The following is a 22008-nucleotide window of genomic DNA, read 5'->3' as shown; positions in this document are numbered from 1 at the left end:
TAGTCACCATGAGTATTTACACTTGTCCTACTAACTAGTCGCGTAATTCCGGTCTCATAAAACTCCTTGGGTTACTGTCTCAAAAATCTGTAAATGACTACATGTCATCTTCCGACACGAATCTGGTTCCCTTGAGCAGTTTTTTTTTCAAATTTTACCAAATGTGGAAGACGCAAGGAAACAGGTCTGTGCTGCATAAAGAATGTTGCAACGTTTCCCACTTGAACTTTGCCAGTTTCGTATTAACCACATCAGCGACGTAGGAACGGGCAATGTTGTGAAGCAACATGTTCCCAATGCTCAATTTTCCACGTCGTTTGTTCTTGATTGCGACACACAGCCGATCCGACCTTTCACAATATCTGAAACGATTTAGAGTCTCTCCAGGTTTAGAAAATTCGATCAATAATGGCCCCTAACGATCTAAAAAGAAGTCAAGACTTTTCCGGCAGAAATGACGGCCTTTGTTTTCCTTGGGAGTGGTGAATTCAAATGCTTCCACTGTAAGCTTTGCCATAGTGTTTCAGGCTAGTAGTAGCGGCACCATGAGTCATCCTCGGTCACAATTGCAGACAAAATGACTTCACCCTCATCTGGGGTTCTTTGACGTGCACTTAAATCTAAGTACGCCGGTGTTGTCGCATTTCGCCTCCATCGAAATGCAGCCGCCGTGACCGGGATTCGATCCCACGACTTCGTGCTCAGCAGCCCAACGCCATAGCCACTGAGCAACCATGGCCTTTTCGATTGTGTTGGGGATGATTGCACAGTGACTTTGGCCCGGCCATGGATCGTCTTTGTAACTTTCATGTCCTTCTTTGAACAGTTTGCTACAATGCTTCACAGTGGCCAATGAAACGCAATGTTCAACGCATACGGCAGCCATATGGCGAATGATTTTGGGAAACATCATTTGTCAAAAACCTCACGACACCAAGCTGTTCAACTTTTGGAGTGTCCATTATGTCACGTAACCCTGTTCAACCCAGTGTATGAGAACATTAAAGAACATTTAACCTCACCTCTGCATGTCACTTGTAAATAAGATGCGTATGTGCTACGCGCATGCCTCGAAAATAATGAACCAAACCATAATTGCGCGGGGCGGGTTGTCTCACTTTCATTTGACTCGCCTTCGTACATTAGAAATGCGAAGATACAATGGAATATACATATGTGAAGATACAGCGTGATACAGGGCAAAAATTGGCACTGGAAACAAAGTTCACTGCGCATATACAGAAAACCTCGCAACAAGATGTTTAAATATACGTATAAGTCTCCTGTAAATCTACGTACCTAAGAAAAAGTCACTATATATAATGCGTCAAACAAGGCAAATAAACAGGTTGCGCAACCGCATATTCACAGATCACAGCATCCCCCCCCCACCCTCCCTCCACTCCCAAAATGTATCGCGTGCGACGGAAGGCGGCGCGCTTCCTCCCCGCTTTTCTCCCTTGCGCACACAAGCGAACGCGTTGCAATCCGTCGAGTCCCCGCAATGCTGGCGGCGAGCGACTATGCATTGTTTCTTTTTCTCGTCTGCTAGCCAGAAAGCGTCCAAAACTCTGCCAGGTGAAAAGGCAGTCGGCCAGAGAAAAACGAACGCGCATCCAAGTGCGCCGCGCGGTTGTCGATGTAGCACGAGAAAAACGCATGCGCTCTGGCTGGATTGGCAGCCCGCGGGTTGCGAGAACAAATAAAAAAGATGAGAAAGAGGCTTAATGTATCCTCGCGAATAAATGTCTAGGTAGAAAAATAAATAAGAACTTAGTTACAATGGTGGCCTTAGTGTCTTGACATGGATGCTTTGGCGCAGGTGAAAAAAAATTCATATTCTTTTCTGTGACCTGATGGCACAAATGAACCACCACAACGCTTTGTCTCATCGGACCTCGCTGCATGCTTTGTCAACTTGTCTGATAGTATGTTGATTTGGCTTGTCTCGTTGTATGGCCCGATGTACGACTTTAGAAAGGTCGATGCACCTTTGGCGTCAAATGTTTACAACAGCATTATACCCACAAAATTCCGGAATCGAAAATCTAAAGCACGACTTTGGAAATGTCAATGCACCTTTCGCATCAAAATGTTATGAGAACTTTATACCCACAAAGTTTCAGAACTGAAATCCAAGCGCTCGATAGATTTCGCAGCCTCCACGAGATGCCGAGACGAGCCCGCTCGCCATCAAAACGCCCTTGAAATTTTGTGCTCGGTGGGGCTCCTTGCGTTACGGCATGTACGTGACTCCCGATGCATGGGCGTTTCCGCGAAATCCAGCCCGATTTCGCTATGTTCGCGCTAAAATGTCTAAAATGTCTTTTCGAGCATGAATTCAGGACATTCTAGACAAAATCGAGCATGGTTTCCGGCGCCGGGAGTTGTTTTGGTCGGCGGCGCATGACAGCACGCAAAAATTTCGGGGGGGGGGGGAGGGGGGGCTCAAGCCCCATAAGCCCCCCCCCCCCCCCCTGGCTACGCCCCTGCTTGTAATTTTTCAGTCAAAGCTCATTCCTCTGTACCGTAAGAACTCCCACGAATCTGAGCAACAAGTTCACGGACGGTGATCTTCCCGTTTTGAAGCATATCGCGTTGCACCATCTCGATAACCGCCTCCGAAACTGATGGTCTTCCACTCCATTCTTCATCGTGGACTTCCTTCCGACCCGCGCTAAACTCCCTCCAACACTCCCTGCACCACTTTCGGACGTGTTGAACGGACATACACTTGTTGCCATACACCTCTGTCAACTGACAATGAATATCCACGGGTGGAGTCCCTTTGCCGTCCAAAAAGCGAATAACGGAACGAATCTCGCACTTGGCCGGATCAACAATGGGAGCCTCCATATCGGACGGCCGCTGAGTCAAGAATGAGCGGCGCAGCGAAGCGCAGCCGAGAGTGGGGGAACAAACGGGGAAAGTGGGGAAACGAGAGTGGGGGAACAGCCGCGCGCAGCAGTATTGTCGGATTTCGCCTCGCATCTTCCCGTGTGGCTGGAGCTCTTTGGGAACCTTATTTCTGGATCAACCCTCGTAGTTTGATTCACAAATCGGATAGTACTAACTTCTATATTTGACGCGTTAAAGCAGAACTTGGACGGCAAATTGCAGGAGTAGCAGTGGAAAGGCACGCCTCGAAACAAGGGCGACACTGATACGGGTGTCACACGGTGCACTTTCGATCGCGATGAAGCCCGATTCGGACCGAATTTTTCGGTCATGATTGGCTCCTTTGCGCAAAATGCGCGAGGGAGCAATCGCAGTCGAGAATTTCGATCCGGATCTGCCCCGATCGCGATCAGAAGTGTACGTCTGACACTGGTATGAGCCTTGTTAAACCGTATTCGGGTATACACGGTCGCGCTCAAACTCTGGTCTTGTCCTGGTCACCAGCGCTCTTTCGCGCTGACTACTCTCAAGTGTGCAGGGCGACTGCATTCACTTTTGTGTGCCTTACCTGTGGGCGTGGCACTTGTGATGCCCGTTACCGCGGCACATTTACTACATTCACGCTTATTCACATTCGTCGACAGCTAGTCATTCACGCTCGCCGACACTTGTTGGCACTCACACATTCCGTCCACTGCTGGAACAAGCCGCTTACACCGACGGGCGCAGAATTAATGCAAGTTCCCTAGTCTGAAGAGGACGTGTACCGATGGGTATACTGAAGGAACAGGGCGCACGTACCCTGGGCAGGACGAACTTTCCAGCCTTCTCCTTGGCGAGCAGCAGGGCACCGTCGCGGATGCCCGTGTTTCGCGGGAAGAGGAGCGAGTTGTCGTGTGCCAGGTCGGGCCGGTAGTTGGAGTTTGGTCGGCCCAGCACGGCCAGAAGACCGTGCAGTGCGGCGAAGCGCACGCCCCTGCCGCTGCTGCCGCTGGCCGGCAGCTCGGCTACCAGCAGGCGGCCGGCCAGCACGAACCGCGTCTCGTCCCGGTTCCACTTGAGCAGGTCCAGCGCCATCTGCACATAGTCAACCAACACGCTTAAGGCTCCAGCACCGCAAGTAGAGGTACAGCCCGGCCATAGATACTGCGCGGCTGATAGTCGCGGCGCTGCTCTCTCTTTGGACGGAGTGAACAAGACGCACTCTAGTAGAATGCCACAATGCCACGCACCGCGCGCGCATGTCTGGTATGCCGTAGTGCACGCGGTGACGTACGAGTGTACCCCAAGAGGGAAGGTCATCCCCTTACCCCATTTGTCAAAACACATATCAAGCCAAGAACGTATTTCCATCCCACACATTTTTGGGCGCCGCAGGTGGAGCGGGCGCACTGCGTTGGTCGTCAAACCCGCGCTCCCACGTCGGATTGCATGCCCAGTTCTTCCTGCGGTCACTCCTGGTACGAGCTGGGTGCGGAAGAGATAGCGTAAGCGCGGGAACGAGAGTTTCGGGGGGGGGGGGGGCTCAAGTCCCATAAGCCCCCCCCCCCCCTCCCTAGCTACGCCCCTGCTTGTGATACCCTAATTTTTCAGTCAACAAGCATTCCTCTGTACCGTAAGAAAGCAAAGTCCCCCCCCACTGAAGCAGTCTACGTACAGTTCATGTCTCGTATTTACCCGCAGTTAACTTCACGCACAACATGCAGTGGTCCCAGCATATTGATCACATCACATCTTTATCACTCAGAAAATTAGGTTACTTGAGACGAACATTATCTAAATCGCCAAAACGCGCCAAATTACTAATGTATAAAACACTCATTCGCCCTATATTGGAGTACGCTTCATGCGTCTGGAACCCGTATAAAGTGTGCGACATCAACAAAGTGGAATCGGTACAAAGAAAGGCTGTTAATTTCGCTTCATTTGTCATCGCTACGATCGTGGCAATGAATTCCTTGAATTTATCTCTTCTATGCGCAAGGCGACATATAGATTCCATGAAGCTGTTACATTCAATTATTCACTCGTGCTGTCGACTGTCTGCTGATGATTATATCATATATGCCAGTGCTCTTCCAACCAGACGTTGCCGCACCGTCAACCTAAAGCCTTTCTTTGCACGTACTAAAATGTTCAAACACAGTTATTTCCCGAGAGTTGTCGACTGCTGGAACGAGTTACCCGGTTCTGTTCGGGAATTGACACTACCTGATTTTCTAGAAGCACTAGTGCGATAAGATTGTTTCCCCTTGTTTTTTTATCGATTATGTTCAACTGCCTTTGTTTCTGTTCCTTATGTTTGCTGTACTCCACTCCTGCAATAGCCCTGAATAGGGCTGCAGTACTTGAAATAAAATGAAATACAGAATACGAAACCCATATTAAATCCGTAAGACTGATGCGGAAAGCGTGTGGAATGGCGAGAACGTTTGTCTCGCTACCTCCGCTCTTTGGTAGATTGTCGCAGTTATTCTTCTTTCCACTGCTTATTTTGCCTCTGTTCAGTGCGAAACTTGCTTACATTCATAGAAAAACAATGTATGCCTTGTGGAGATCTCAGCCGTACTAGTATTGGGACAAAGTAACGACAACACAGTAGTGCAATCACAAGGGTTTTATCGTGCCTTTTATACACTAATGCTTGCTAGCCGACTCGCAACACACAGAACATGCTGATGGGCGCGCGACAAATCTAGAAGTCCGACTCGCCGCGACCGGATAGCGAGCGAATATGTTCGCCCCATGCCGTACACCAACGCCTGCTCGTTCGCGTGTACGGTCACGCGAACGGTGGCAAGTTCGAACGCTCATGTTTGTGCTTGCGGTGTAGGCCGCGCGAGACGGTCTCGTAGAAGCATGGACCGGCGCACGCGCGGTACGTCCGCGCCGCTTGCAGAACGCGAGCGCCAAAGAAGCAACGCAAAGTAGAGCCTACTCCCTGTCGGGCTCGACTAAGCCCGCCGTTAGGTGGCGTTAGCAGCGCAACACTCGCACCATCTCTCTTACTACTATGCTACCACGCCGACCGTCGCCGTAAAGCCATGCAGCGAAGCCTAATTACAGGAGACGGGAGCCATGCAGGGAAAAGAACATATCAGGGGACGCGTGAAAGTCGCGCATCCTCACAGCCTCATACTACCACTTTGGCAACAACGCCTGGTCACCGTGCATGCGCTTACGCGACTCCTCAGCCCGACCTGCATTCGATCATTACTCTCTCTGGTCAGCTGTGCATCAAGAAAGTGGGTTAATTTTTACTCTATCTCGTGCTGATTCATGCCTCCAACTTCTACAGAGGCCTGGAGGGGTATTCTGTAAGTTTTCTCCTCATGGACATTATTGGACATGTCAATTTCATCTACAGTAGACTCCCTTTAAGACGAACTCGAAGGGACCATGAAAATTTGTTTGTCTTATCAGAAGAATAATTGGCAACATGACCAGGTGCATCCAAAAATCTTACTTCAAAACGGTAAATGAAGTAGACTTACAAAGGGGGAAAATGACAAAAAGCGTTTACTTAGCTTAACCTAATAGAAAATTTAATAGAAAAGGAAGAAACGAGGCGAAGCATCGCGGAGTCCTGAAGGCACGCGGCGGCGCGTTGGGTTGACCTCCTCTAGCAGTCGCTGCAGGTTGTGTTTGCGATACGGACATACCGGCTTCGTCTCGTGATACCATCAACCTCCCGCGCCGTACGCTGTGTGTGCCAGTGAAAGCGTGCGATTTTGAGCCGACGATGGTGGCTCAATCTCGCGTGCGCAAGGGAGGAAAGGGGGGAGGAAGAGCGCCATCTTCCTTCGCGCGCATGACACCGGGAGAGGGGAGGGTGGGGGCGTTCTACTTCGGCCGTGCGTGGTCGCGCGGGCTTCATCTTGAAAGCGATCTGCTTTGCGGGCACTACCTAGGTGGGCTGATGCTACCATGCCACCTATAGGTGTGCTGATGGCTCGTAGCTTTGCGTACGCAGTGTTCTCGCTGCTCAGTTTGCATTGAAGCGATATACGGCACGAAGGTCACTTCGCTCGCTGCAGTTGCCGCGATTCCTCACGCCAGCGTTTTGACAGCGAGCGTCCGCGTTCATCGAGTGTGATGTGTTCATGCTTGTCTGTGCGCGCTGACATTATGCTCGTTAGTTTAGTTAGTAAACGAATGTTTACAAGGGGGCATTCTACTCCGGCGGCTGCTACCTATGGCTCGGCCGCGCGAGCCCTGTCTTGAACATGACCTGCGATGTGGACAGTCTAGGCGCACCGAGGGCCAATAGCTTCGTGTGCGCTATAGCACCCATACGCTTGCGTATCACTCGCGTTCACAAATTGAAACGTCACTCTAACTTTTTTGTTTCCTCCTCTTGTTTTCTCCTCTGTCTACGAGCGATGTGCGACGCAGGCCTCCAGTTGAGTGCCTTAATGTGCGCGCCTCCGGGCACGGCACATCGATCGAGGCACCCTAGCTTCCAGGATCGGTGGCGGTCACTCCGAATGTTTGTCTAAACTGAAGAGCACGCCCGAGGCCGTTCGTCTTGAAGGGATTCTTTCTTTTTTCTTTTGCATTGAATTTATGGAAAACCAAACAAACGTTCCCATGTTGTTCATTACATGCGGGAATTCGGCTTAACAGAGTTCGTCTTAACGAGAGTTCACTGTATTTCATACGCTGCTGAAGTTCCGACTGGTTGAGCTGGTGTACGCGTCAGAAGGAGACAGGCACCCCGAGCCAATCAGCACTTCAGCAGCAGACGAAGTGGACATGTCCGTTAGGTGGACACTTACAGAATACACCCCCCCCCCTCTACTGTCAAGACACATTAGTTTTGCACAAATGTCTGCGTGTGTGTGTGTGTGTGTGTGTGTTTGTGTGTGTGTGTGTGTGTGTGTGCGTGCGTGCGTGCGTGCGTGCGTGCGTGCGTGTGCGTGCACCTGCGAGCGCATCTAATAACACTGGGAATCGAAGGACTCTGACACAGCTATACAATCGAAAGCGCTGTTCGTAACTCCTTTCTTCATACTACAAGCGGTGCATGCTCTCACCTTTCGTAGCTTGATGCTTCCTACGCCGACGTTGTTCTGCGCTCGCCGAGGGTTGACAGAGATGCTCGAGATGCGACGCCAGATCTTGGTGGGGTTACCCTCCCGAGTCAACTGCGAAGGACGGAAAGATGCTACAGAAACAGCATTCATGCTTGCGGTTTCACTTCATGCTAAGAACGGCTTTCTTTAATAGCTGCATGTACTATTAACTTTGGGTAATAGGGAAACCGGTAATAGCTAATTACCAGAAATTATCAATATATCTTCGCTCGCTTCACTCGCGATATACGTGCGGCTAAAGTGAAGCAGTGGTTATAACGAAGCGGTCGCTTACATCGCACATGATGTTGACACAGGAACAGTTTTCCCGAGTGGATGCGATTGTACAATCCTGAGCTCACCTGGTTTATCTTCTCCAGGTGTAGTTGTACTTGCAGTTGTGCGTCCCTCAGAGATTCTCTGTCTTGATGGAAGTATGGCGTCACCTTGAACAGCCGGCTCAGCAGCAAGGGATACCTGCGCAGTTTCCGCATTGTATTTTCTTTCCATTGGGTTTTTGAAGGAGCTTCGAGGTTAGCATGAACACAGACAAAGAAAGAAAGAGACATTTTTCTGCTATAGACATTTCGGTTACCGGTAACGCAGCAACATTCAGACACATCTACAACAAAATGCAGGACCGAGGCTGCGAATTTCGTTGTACATGGAGGTCTCCTGGCATTTCGTTTTAATGACCACTTCTTCTACTGCTTCAACGAGGCATAGGGCGCTGGAATTCGCCAAAATGTACGTATTTAGAACATATTTATTGCTAAGGCGTCTAATGAAAAATTATTCAGATCATCTTTTTTCTGTGTGCTTGGCTTCATTAAGTTATCCACCGTTGCAGGTTTGATATTGCCCAAAGTGTGTATTTCGCGCTCAATTGGAATGTCCCGACAATAACGAAAGCGAAGCGATTCTAACTGCAGCAAGTTATTGCTGTGTCACGGGTAGTCGTCACACTTGTCGGAAATGCCGAATTCAAGGAAAGGTCGTGAACACAAGCCGGACGTGTCCGCGTGATCGACGCGATGATTCGTGTATGGCTAGCGGTCCCTGCGTCCGATAGGTTAGATGTTGTCGCGTGGACATAAACCTTAATATAGCGAAGTTGAAGGGGAATCCGAAATTCATTATACCGATTTCTGCAGTATATGCCCAATGGTACGCACAACCTCAAATATGCAAACAAGACTATAGCTCCGCGGCTCACCGAACCGCTACGCAGCCAGGTATGTGATGAAAATTTAACAGACCAACGGCAAAAGACTCTCCGGCGTGTACAACACGCGGCGTTTTGGCACCTGACAAGACAGCCGTTACGGTAGCGTCCTTATGTTCCAATGTTATGGTCTTTCGCTTCCGCTTTCCACTTAGCTCGCTCATATTGTCGTGAGACCCGTCGAAGTATGCGGTCGACAGAGCTTTGCAGCGCTAGAAACGCGCACATATTCGCGGACCCGTTCAGACATTGAAAGGGAAACCGCGAAACTATCTGATCCACCACTTTTTCATGGCCTCGCCCAGAGAGGCGCGATAAGATCAGAAAGAACAGTGCTGCTTGTGCGCGCCCAGCTTGGCTACGAGCGGCGGCGAGAAAGACCAGTGCAGCTCGATGTAGGGATATAAGGGAAATTGCTTATACTTGGTTATATCCATTATTTCGTTATATCCCGTGTCGTTGTAATGATGTACAAGTGTAATAGATAAGCGTGTATATTTTCGTCAATGCAAGAGTGTGACAAATGGTATTCTAGAGAGTTTTTCATGTATATGTTCGTTTAACACGCCGAAATGTGACCGCGGACATATATGCTAATGCATTAAACACGGGGATTGAGATATTAATTGTAGGAGCACTCGCAACACAATGAAACTAACCCTTGATTTGCCTAACCTAGAGTTACGTCGTAAATACTTTCGCCTATGCCTTTTTCACAAGATTTATTACACTAACGAAACACTTAAGGATGAACTAATCTCCCCGCCATCATACATATCGTCACGCACAGCTCACCGTTTTAAGGTTGAAGTTCCAACTTGTCGCACCAACGTTTATTTTGATTCCTTTTTACCAAGAACGACGAATGACCGGAACCGCCTGTCTGCCTCCATCGCTGCCATTTCTGACGCCACAAACTTCAAGAATATTGTTAACGAATTTGTTTGTAATAATCACAGCTCCTCTCTGTAATGCCCCCGGGCCTTGAGAGTATGACAATAAATAAAAAAAAAAGGAAACTGACTGTATTGTATTACCCCTTCGTTATACAGGTCATTTCATAGTGAAGGTGTTCGTTGTAGAAGCATCGCGTCAAGCAGGGCGGGGGAAGACAAGAGGGACGCTCACTTGGTGACTCTCTGGACGGGCGCCATCAGGAAGGCAGCCAGGTTCATTCTCCGGAGCAGCGTGTTCTCCATCTGGGACACCCGCAGGAAAATGCGAAGCAGCTCCTTCTCCTTCTCTTGCGTCATCAGGCTCAGCGAGGCACTTGCCTGGAAGGGTACGCAACCTCAGCTATATGCATGCACACGACAGCGTAGTACTCCGAACAGATCTATTGGTTTCCGAATTGATTTGCGAGCTGCTACTCGCGGATCGTAATTTGCATGTATCTTGCTCTTTCCATCGGTATTGGCAAGTGATGATAAAGGTCGACAGCATGATTGTAAGATCATCGTTATTGTTGTAGTACAATTTAGTTGCCAGAAAATCGGTTGCATGGCAAATACTTTTTTAATACAAACACCAGCGACAAATATTAGTAGCCTTAATGTTTCGATTCCCGGCGTTGGCTTTGGCATTAGCACGAGCATCTCCTCCTCTGAAAAAACTAGAGGAGGCGATGGCACGAGAGCCGGAACATCGACGCTGCTAACTTTTGTGGTTGGTGGCTGCCTTGTCTTCGTGATGAACCATCCAAGCTAGACTTAATTCATTCCGCAACGGGCCGCTATCTATACATTCATGTCTAGAATTATTTGGTGTGCTGGGATCACAATCTTTGAATTCGCTATAATGTCCAGCCAAGTGAAGTATTTGGCAGATGGAAGGCAACGGTCACTCCAGCAAAGGCACATGAGGGCAGTTGAGCAGTGTGAAGGGTCATCCCCCCATTCTCTCGCTCCATTTCCGATTAATTAAGATGTGGCTTTGGGTGAATTGATTCTGTATAATTAGGACAAGCGTGAGACGAGCACAGGAGCTGTCCTTGTGAGATATCCAATGCATACGTGCTTCCAGTCACAAGTATGAATGAAAGCCCTGACAAAAGAATCCAAAATACGTTTTGTTACCTGTCGAACGCAGTACGTTTGAAATGCCTGCAGCATGCCCGTTGCTCCCAGGAACAACTTGCCAATGTCCACTGTGGTGTACTCCTGCGAGGCAAACATTGCTATATTAAAAGCACGTACCGCTACAGGTCTGACCAGCCAGCCTTGTAGGTAAACTGTTTTATTGGCGATGTGACAACACGCGGACGATGACATGCCTGCTACATATAATGTTCCCTCCCGTATGATGCGCGCAACGAGGACAGAGCTTGTGTCCTTTGCGCCTGAATATGATCAGCCACCTTTCTACCACCACGTGTTGGAGCAAAGACCCGTGCCACACGAGTTGTCAGCTGCCAGCACTGTGTCCCACAGTGATGATTGCCAAGGTTGTACAGCAAGGTGCCAACGTTAGAAACTGTGGCAGTGTTGCGATTTGTACTTCATCATTTACGTTAGAAATATATTAATCTACATTAAGCAATATTAAGCTCTTTAATGAGCTGCGTTTGGTACCTCGTCTCCCTGCTCACTGGCGATGTCTAGCGCGTCCTGCAGCTTCTCGGAGAAACTGGCGTTCACTTCGATCAGCTCGTCCAAGTTGAGAAAGATCTCCTCCAGCTGCTGTTTTGTGAGAAGGCCCGCCGTTTCAATCGGCTTGTAGAACTCCTGCGATGTCAAAGGATGACAGTGATCAGCGGCACGCCCGTTTGATTTCGGTGGTGAACACATCTTGTGCGTACTCGACGCGATGTGATCGAAAATGTTCGATCTGATAGGACAGCCTATCCATTACACCCATTAGCAACTCTGCGTGGGTTAAGCAGCGCCAAGCTCTCGATTTATTTTCTTCCTATGTTTCTTGGCTTCCTTCTAAATGCATTGCCTTCGCAACTCGGATTTTCTTTCTTTGTTTCTCGAATACAATTGTGCTTCCTCCTGGAAGCATTGCTTTCGCAATTCGGTCCTGCAAATGAAACGTTTCACTCAATCTCTGTTAATTACTTGTTCGATCGATAAACGTGATGTGATATTAGGTTGTCGAGAAAGAAATCAACCATTTTTCCATTTTAGTTACCATTTTTGTCGGTTATTGAGCTTCTCAAATGGAGTCATATTATATATGTTGTGCCTGCAAGTTGGTCAAGTACGCGCCGTAAAATTTATTGCGTACTCTCACATAGGCCCATTCGTTCGTCCACATAGGTAGCACAATTTCTGCTATCTGCTTTCTAATAATTTTTCGTTCGTCCACATAGGCAGCACAATTTCTGCTATCTGCTTTGTAAGTAATGGTTATAAGAACGAAAGTAACATTCACTGTATAATGAGTAACTGCTTGATCACGGTTGGTGCTCACCATGCATGAGCACCGTGGTTAAAAACAAGTTCGGCAGCAAATAATCTGAACCTGTGGTATTGGCTCACCTCCTTTACGATGCGCAAGTCGTGGCCATACTTGATTTCGGTCTGCACGATTTCGGTGATGATCTCTCGACGTTCGGTGCGTTTCTTCTCGCACTTGGGACAGACTAGCTCCTCTTCTAGGGTTACCTGCGCCAGTGAGGAAAGGGAACGTTAGGCGAGCTTTCGGGTCCCATACAGAGGGATGCCTTTGTTGACCTTCTGCAGGCATGCGGTATTTTGTAACCTGCTATGGATAATGAATGTTTGATGTTTAATGGCGCAAGGGCCAAGTATGGCCACTGCTATGGAGAGTTCATGAAGTTTGGATCATATATTGGTACATGAACAAATGGTACATAATTTGTTTTTCGAAAGATGGTAGGTAGGGGTGTGCGAATATTCGAAATTTCGAATACGAATCGAATATTTTCCTTGTTCGAAGCGTATTCGATTCGAGAAATACATATTTGTAATTTACCGAATATTCGAGGACGGCCGAATAATGGTCGAAACGGCGAATATTCGGACAGACTGTGAATAATTTCGCAATTAACGAATTATACGCTTGCTCCACATTCTCCTAAGAACATGTTTATCCACTGAGAGCTTCACATGATCCGCTCATTATCTGTATGCTCTGCATCAAGATGGCAAGTTGGGCCAGTTGGTTGGGATTCATAGTAAGGTTCGTTACAGCGCAACACAAAACAAGTACAAAAGAAGGTACAGAACGACGACGCAGCGTTACAGCACTGTGATCTTAAGTGCTGTAACGAACCTTACTAAAGATGTGTACGCTCTGTTCCAGTCTATCTGCATCAGGTCCGTGAGACATGATCAGTTTCGATTTTTTTTACCAAGCTTTATTCCAGGGCTCTTTCATAACAATATATGATGTACTTTCGGGCTTCGTAAGTATGCGCAATAAAATATGCACCTAGAAAATGTTACCTGGACCAATGTTGTCACAGTGCATAGAGAGCCTTTACTTTCTGAACATGTTGAGCAGTCAATTTTCCTTCGCGATAATCTGTAACAAGCGTTTACCTGACAGAGCATTACCTTACATTACCTGAGTGCATTACCTAGAATGAGTGCCTCTTTAACCTGAAGCAGCCTCGTAAAATCCAATATTATTTTTAAAAGGGTAATAAAGCTATTGTTACCTCGTTTTGCAATATTTTAATACTACACATATATTCGATATTCGATTCGTATTCGAAAATTGCAATATTCGCACACCCCTAATGGTAGGTGATTGAGCGCGCCACCGTATGTTCCTCTGCGCTACTGAATGGTGATCGAGAGTTAGACTCGTGTTTCAAAACCTTTGGAGAGTGATGAGAACTCTCGTCTTTGCCCTTCACGTCTTTGGACGGCAGGGATGAACATCACGTACCTCTCAATGTAGTCTTGGGCAGAAACATGGAAGTACGATTTATAGGAGGTCATAACATAAGACGAGCTTTCTTTGCACAGCTTTCAGGCTTCACTGAATTCGAAACTATAGTAAGTGCGTAGTGTTTACTGGGGTTCACTCTCATATTGGACCAGCCAGTATGCGCAGCGCGTGCAGGCCATCCGAGTACTGAGCCATAAGGCTGATGTCGAGGTATTGACGAGAGTTTGTTTGGTTGGAGATGATTACGGCACCAGTAAGGACCAGGCGCCTACTACCTTTTTTTTTAGCGTTTTCCTCTCTGTCATCTTTCTTACCCCTATCCCCCATCCCCAGTGTAGGGTAGCAAACCGGAGACTCATATCTGGTTAACTTCCCTGCCTTTCCTCTTCATTCTTTCTCTCTCTATATATAGTGTCGATCAATTTTAGCGTATAACGTTCGAAACGAACCGTTTTCCTCGCCGAGATATTACATGGTAGGCATCATGTTTTTCATTGGTGTCGTGAGCGATAAGTATACGCGATGGGATCGGCGCTCGCACCTGCTGGTCGCAGTCGGCGCAGCGCTGCTCCTCGCTGTTGCCGGCCGCTGGCGGGTCCAGGGGCTCGCTGTACCGGTCGCCCCCGATGCCGCTGTCGTTGCGCTCCACGTCGGCGCCCGTTGGCTGCGGCGTGGCCAAGGGGCGAGCGCAATTAGTGGCCGGTTAGAGCCGCCCGAAGTTCGTTTTGACATGCCTCGCGCCGTGTCGGGACTTGGCCCGGGTTCCCTTCCCACGACTTTTTCGCGCACCGTGGCCTTTGGGCGAAAGCCGTGCCAGTTGGTTGGTATCGCTATGCGCAGCGTAGCCGTTTCCTCAATGCGGACATACTTATTCTCTGTTGAATTTCAAAAGAAGATAAGACCTCTTTAATCGCTTGTCGAATGAATCGTTAAGATCAGCGTGGGCACGCATAGATGTTTTATTTCCTGCCACCCCCTCCCCGTCCGCACAATTTTATTTCCTGCCACCCCCTCCCCGTCCGCACAACCCACGTACACCCCTCCGAGGACACTTCCTTTGAGCACGCACGCGCGCATGTTGCAAGAAAAGAATAACGGCGTATCCAGAGCTCAAGCTTTGCAGCCGTTTCGAGCGGATTTGCCTTGGTCTTTATGGCACTTCCTGAATAAGAGCTTGCGCGCGAGGCGTGCCCGATATCGTAAACATTTTATGGTTCTGGTTATCCAACCTGTTCTTATGGCACTATATAGCGTCCGGGGTACCTGCGTGGTGTTAGAATGCACACAGAAAGAAAAAAAAAACAACATGTACGCCGGTGTTTTAGTGCGGTGTGCACGTCACCCAGGAGCAGACGTTTCAACGCCAGACGATTAGATGGGTTGAGCGCAGGAATTAATACAGCACAAATTTCTCAGTAGCACTAAACTTCTTGCATGAAGTATATATTGCATCAAACATGACATAAGGACACGTACCGTCGCTGTCGGTCAACTTGGCAGTGCGTGTGCTAAAGGACAAGGTCGTTGGAGACAGTTCAAGAGGGAGTCGTGGACTCCCCGACCTTTGCTACATTTCTGACATTGTGCTCAATTGTATCCCTTTCTGTGTAACTCCATGAACTCTCTCCCACTTCAACCCCGCGCTGAACTGAAACATTATTTGCGTGGATTTGACGAAGCGCAATAAATTGTTGGAAGAGTGACACTGCGAGAAACGTATAATCAACGGTATTCTCGTGTCATGGGGCGTGAGTTATTTTCTCCTTCACTTTTTTGCCGCGCGCTTTGACGCCTTAGCATGAACGTACAATCTCTATCATTATGCACAACAGCGCAAAATGACGTGCTGTAAGCCGAATGCGTCCGTGCCCCTATACTGCCGTTCTCTAAGCGGTTACAGCTTGATCACTAGCTAAATATTATGTAGCACAACTAAAGACTTATCGACATCCCCAATATGGTGGCGCTTCAGGGATGTGATTAAATCCGTCTGCGCTAGGTGAGCTGTGAAGTGTGCACAACACTCACGATCTTGTCGAGGGCGGCATCCTCAGCCAGGGCCTCGAAGGAGACGGTGTCCCCGACCAGGTTCTCGAGGCCTCGCTCCTTGGCGTCCTCCAGGTACCCCAGAATATCTGCCTTTGAGGCTCCCTCAAAGAACGACTTCTGCGGGCTCTCGAACGATAGCAGCTTCTTTTCTCCTGCGAAAAAAAGGCACGCATGCTGAAGTTTAGCATAATATTGGATGACCTGGATGACCGCACCGAAATCACCTGTGAAGTAGGGACAGGACGCTAACCCGCGCCAGAAAAGGACGGACACCAAATAGGCGTTGTTTGCTTTGAAATAACCAGTTTTTTACACCGAAGCTGTATTTGGCTAGCCGATTCGTTCGTCCGTCTGTCCGTCCGTCTGTCGGTCGCCTGTACGCCGAGAACTCCTCCGGTGCAACCCCATGCGCATGCGCGAAGAAAAAAAAAACACGACAAAGAAAGGCGCGCGATTAGCCAACACCTTCTAGATATATCACAAGGCCTGTTTACTCCGATCCGTGACGTCACGCTACCTGGCCCGAAATTTTCATTGGCAAGGCTGGCGTGATGAAAGCGGTGACGTCAAAATTGATGTTGCCTACTTGGGAGCATCCCCATTAATTCTATGGCAGTCCGGCCAGGTAACATGACGTCATGGATCGGAGTGAAGAGGCCTTGTGCTATCTATAGGAGGTGTTGGATTAGGTGCGCCAGTAGTGACGTAGTTGCCCTCCGTCGCAGCCGAGCACGCGCGCAGCAGTTTCTCCCCGGCTCCTATATGGATAGGCCACGCATCATACGTAATCCTTAAGAGCAGGCAGCTTTCGATCAGCAACGCTGCGAGCAGAACCAGGAACGAGCTTGTTTACGCCGTGCCGATGCTGCAGCCCGGGCACAAGAACAGACTCGTGCAACCGAGCGCAAGCAACAACTGGGTACCGATGATCTGGCCGCCTACCAAGCCGTCGTCTAATGAATCGTCGGAATTCACTCAGTCATAAAGACCGGGGGTGGCATGTTTCAGCTTCGCTGGTTAACCAACCATGCATCTGTATGGGGTGCTTGGGCGGTGATTTTTTTCTTTATTTTCTCTCATCTCATGTACCCCTTTTTACTTTACCCAGTATAAGGTAGCCAACCGGAGTTATCCTCTTGTTACCTTTCCTGGCTTTGCTCTACCTTTATTTCTCTCTCTTTCCTACCCAAGTTCAGGTGTGAGGATTAGCTAGGACGTGGTGCATGGTGCGATGAGTATGGCTGGGTAGCTTAGGTAGTGATCAATGTCGGCCGATTTCCGAGCAGATCGACATCGCAAGTGCTGGCGCATCCGCTCGGCGATCGTTTAAAACGATGGGCATATTGGGCGCGAATACGGGCTAACACCCATTGAGAGGACTTTCAACACAAACAGTCCTCTCACTCTGCTTATATTTGGTCTCGAGACGATGACCATCTATGGGTGTATCCCACGTCTTTCACCACGCCTGAATGTGGCGTTTGATAGGTAATAAGGAAACTTCAGGTCTGATTGGGATTTCAAGGCGTGACTCCGCACGCTATTTAACGCAAACCTGTTGCTTTCAGATAACGTCATGCTACAAAGAGGTCAAGTCCTTGGAGCTCTTACCTCATCTTCTATTTAAACGACAAGTTCACACTAAGAGGTGGACAGATGGCACTTCGTGATGTGTATCTTCGAGCTACACGACCGTATTATGTGTGATACTGGTTTAGCGTCTCGAACTGTAACATCGTTGGCCGGGCCTCCTTCCGACCGCATTAAAGCGCGACTTGTCTTTCACCGCGGTACTCTTCAAGTTTGCTTGGTTGTTGAGCGTGAAACGGGGACGACGAGTTTAATCTTTGAAATAGCAGTTATGGGCTTTCAAAGCTACTCCTGAAGCCGTGGTTGACTGATGAGATCTGAGTGACTGCATAAACGACTGTGGCCGTCGCTCCGGGATATGTCCCAAATAGCATGCGTTGTTGCGAGAGGTGCCCTACATTCGCCCAGCGTCTTCCACTATATACGACGCCGCTCATAGCTTATGCTGTCGTCACACGCAGAAGCTCGCTTAAAATTGTGGACAAGAAAAAGCGTAGGGGGGGGGGGGGGGTGAGGGGAGGGGAAGACGGCGGCACATAGTTTTTCGCCATCGGCTTTCCGACGGTCTGAATGCTTGTTATAAGGCATAGGTAGAGAATGACGTAACCGTCGCCACAAAGTGATAGATGCCGTAAACGAGGCAGCGAAAGGGAGACTGCATTCCCCTCGATCGTTTCGATCGCGTTGTCGTTATACGGAGGAGGGTTTTTGCCTCGAGAAGACCGTTTTACGGAGCGAACACTCTGCAGAAGGCTTTCCGGCACACGGAGCACACGTGCAACTGCTCTGGCCATCATCCGCGGCGCCAGACAATGGTTCCAGCGGCTGCGCCTTGCTCGCGCCCGGCAGCCATCAAGGACCATTAGAGGCGGGTCGTAAAAAGGGCGCACGCAAGGCCCGATCAGGGTGCCGGAATGCGGTTGCTCGCAGCCTTGGCGCTGACTGCCGCTCACCGCGATGGGGCAACCTCGGCGAAAGTGGTGTCCGCGGACCGCTTCCTGCACGGCTGCTGACTAGCCGTGTGACGTGAGTAGTCGCCACATAACGGGTCTTAAAGGAACGAATGGGGGCTCAGGAGGCGCGTTCATCTGATATTCGCCGAAGGTGGTCTCACTTGACCATGGAACAAATGCCCACATGTGAAAAGCAGTGATAATGGTAAGCGGGCGCGTAGCCTTTCGAATATCGCGGCAAGCCACTTATTACTGGTTTTCCCAAGCATTGTTGCGCACGTACACTGAAGTCACGTTGCCATCTCGTAACAAGGTTGTCAAGAAGAAGCTTCTGTTTCAATCAGATCGAGAGAGGGCGGTATGTTGCTGTGGCGGTGACACGTGGCGTAAATAATTTGCCATTGAATGTACGTATCGTCGACTTGTTTTCTGAGAAAGGGCGCGTTTTGCGGTGTACAATGTTGGCAGTTTAGAACTGTCTAGGATGCTTTCTTCTACTCAGCAGCTCCAATTGACTCGTCTTCAAAGGAGGAGTTTGTGTTGCGTGAAGAAAGCAGCGTGCGGGCCCTGGTAACAAAAACATTCACCTTACGCTGCTTGCTCACAGTTTCACACTTTAGAAGCTGTTCAACCTCTAAAACACCGCGAGCATGCTTCAGCTACATTTCCTCTCTACTGTGGAAGGAGTTATAGAATTCTGGCGCTCCTGTCGTCCAGGCGCGGGTTTCCTCGTCACCAGAGCTGTCATTGTTTGCCTTTCAGAACATCGTGTAGCCATTGCATATGCAAGGGCTACACGATGTTCTGAAATGCAAACAATGACAGCTCTGGCGACAAGGATGCAAGGGCTACACGATGGCAATGCCACCTTTTGATGACACCTTTTGGCAATCTTATATACGATTGCCAAAAGGTGTCTCACGTGCTATGGCCGTTGTGGCATTTCAGTGCTGGCAAGTTCGCGTACCTACATAAGCTATGCGGTTGACGCGGTCGCAGACACTCACTGTGCTGCGGCTGCGGCGGGTGCTCGGGCAGCTCCTCGTACAACGGTTCCGGGGGCAGCTCGCAGTCGTCGTAGATGGGGCCGTCGGGCGTCGGTGGGCACACCGCCGTGGGCAGGGTGTCCGCGTACACGGGTTCCTCTTCTTCGTCGTCCTCGGCCTCGGAGCTGCGACACGCCACGGGCACGTCCGACTCCTCCTCGCTCTTGAGCTCGCCGCTGCTGCTGCTGCTGCTCAGCGACACGTAAAAGGTCGACGTGCTCTCCTGGAACAAACGGCGAGCGACACCGGTTAGAAGCACTCAGCCGCTCTCCGAGTCGGGATTCTCGGGCTACCACGGCCTCTCATTATGGTACATCCTACCAGAAAGACGCGCTTGACGTTCGAACGTCACCGTCTGCCGCTGTCAAACCGTGTGCCAGTGGCTGACAGTGACGTGTGATCTCAACGAGCGAACAGGCGTTTAGCCATGAGCGAGAGTTGGGTATACCACGAACACTGATATGCATGTCCGTGTTGTCTAAGGATGCAGCACCAAGTTAAGATGTGCGAGAACTGTTTGTTACATTAAAAACTAATTTGTTTTTGCTATTCCCAATGATCTGGACATCTTTGACAGGAGGAAGCCGTCAGGCAGCGCGACTAGACTGGCGTCCTACCTGTAACAAAACATAACGTGAAAAAAAAAAAGGAAAATGGGATGTGGGGAGGCGACATCTCATATGTTCTACGTAGCTTGCTTATGTGTACGTGTATCTGTGCATGTATGATGTACTCTTTCGTACTACATGAAAGCTGCAGTTATGAGGGCAGTAAACGTTACCCTCCTAATGCAATAAACTGTCTACAATTTTCTTTCTCTAAAGTTACGGAAAGACAATCATTACTTTAGTGAAATCACAAAAAACAGAAGACAGAAGAGAACAGAAGAGATATATTACAAAGGTTGCCTAACTTTTCCTGCTCACACAATTTTTTTAACACCGTAGTTATGCGTAACCGATGGTTTATGAGAGCACTTCCGTTGACTCAATTCGGTTTCGCAGCCATTTTACTCGTATAAGGGCTATTATTTGTATGATGTTGGACACGAACGCTTATCGGTATCATCGCTTTCTATTTTCACGACGTCAGTCACACTGTATATCTTCAAGTCCCGATAAAGCCCGCCGCCTGTGCGGCAGTGAAACGTATACCGTCCCATTTCCGACGCAATTCGCATCTCGGTGCGCTTCGCTATCGGCAAACTTCTTGAAAAGACATTCAAAGACTATTTATCATCTAAACGAAGCAACACACAAGCGTTCGCCACAAAGTGTTATCGGCTGTTTATTGCTATATACAGTTCGTTAGCAGTATTCACGCGGCTCACGACAGGGGCGCACGTGGCCCACGCTGCCTTACCTTCGTCGGTGTGGGCCGGCGCTGCCGCTCGGCGGTCGGCATCAGGCTGAGCGGGGCGAACAGCGCCCGCGCCGAGTCCCCGTCCAGCTGTGGCGCCGAATGCCGCATGCGAGGCCGGCGCTTGGCCGGGCTGCGGCGAACCGGGTAGCTGCCGCTGAGCCGGCCGTGCGAGCTGATCAGCACCCGGGTGCCCGTGCTCGTCTGCGTGGTCACCATCACGGTGCCGCTGCTGGCCGCCTGGTCCGAGCTCGGGTCGCCCTCGGCGAAGGACTCGTCTGCGCAGCGAAGGCAAGAGTTACGAGTGACGCCGCAACGAGCAGCAGCACTAAATCCGTTTATGGGCCGGTAAACTGTTATTTCAAAAGCTTTCGCGTTTAGTGCTTGGCGTAAAGCGGTCTTTCAAACCTTCGCGGTTGGTGACGAACACGCTTTCCTGGACCAGGCGTTTTCTCGTGCGGTATTTATTGCGTGGCGGCAAGAAGTCAAAAGTAGGCGGACGGTATACGCGTCGGTCAGCAGGGAATCCGCGATAGGCAGATCAAGTAAAAATTGGTTAAGCGGAAACGTAAGGGAAAGAAGCTGACCGTTGTGTCCGTGACTTGGGATCCGTAAGTTAAGGAAAAAAAGCTGTGTCCTGTTGTATTTTAAAGCGTGTCACAATTGATGCAGCCTGTAGTTCTGCATGTCACTGATCTCGTCAGTGGGAAACCAAAACGTGAATGACCCAGCGTTACATCACGATTACAATCACTGACGGACTGTAGGGTGGTGATCTTGAGATGCATGCGAAACAATGCGAGGGCCTTTCTGGAGAGAATTTGTCCCAACATTTGAGCACACTTAGTAGGTGTCTCCAAAGCATAAACGGCAGCTTTCATGATAGTTAATTGCGGGCAGAAAGTCGTGATACCCTAACATTGCACCTAATGAGTACAGGGGCGCCAGCA

The 22008-nt window shown here is 49.4% G+C and overlaps 1 protein-coding gene across 1 annotated transcript in view; it reads right to left on the bottom strand.

The window, feature by feature from the left end:
- Positions 1–22008, bottom strand: part of RhoGEF64C (Rho guanine nucleotide exchange factor at 64C) — a 164983-nt gene that overhangs the window by 4637 nt on the left and 138338 nt on the right. Inside the window, exons 3-13 of the mRNA XM_065438562.2 lie at positions 21062–21336; positions 19661–19922; positions 16090–16262; positions 14603–14725; positions 12681–12806; positions 11769–11921; positions 11274–11357; positions 10327–10472; positions 8336–8450; positions 7935–8045; positions 3700–3975 (exon numbers count right to left, since the gene is read on the bottom strand). Coding sequence (XP_065294634.1) covers positions 3700–3975; positions 7935–8045; positions 8336–8450; positions 10327–10472; positions 11274–11357; positions 11769–11921; positions 12681–12806; positions 14603–14725; positions 16090–16262; positions 19661–19922; positions 21062–21336 — 1844 coding nt within the window. The remainder of the gene's footprint in view (positions 1–3699; positions 3976–7934; positions 8046–8335; positions 8451–10326; positions 10473–11273; positions 11358–11768; positions 11922–12680; positions 12807–14602; positions 14726–16089; positions 16263–19660; positions 19923–21061; positions 21337–22008) is intronic.

This window comes from Dermacentor albipictus, chromosome 1 (genome assembly GCF_038994185.2).
Source record: "Dermacentor albipictus isolate Rhodes 1998 colony chromosome 1, USDA_Dalb.pri_finalv2, whole genome shotgun sequence".
In the NCBI taxonomy this organism is placed as follows: Eukaryota; Metazoa; Arthropoda; class Arachnida; order Ixodida; family Ixodidae; genus Dermacentor; species Dermacentor albipictus.
Note: the sequence above shows the minus strand (reverse complement) of the source record. Positions and strands in the feature narration are given on the sequence as shown.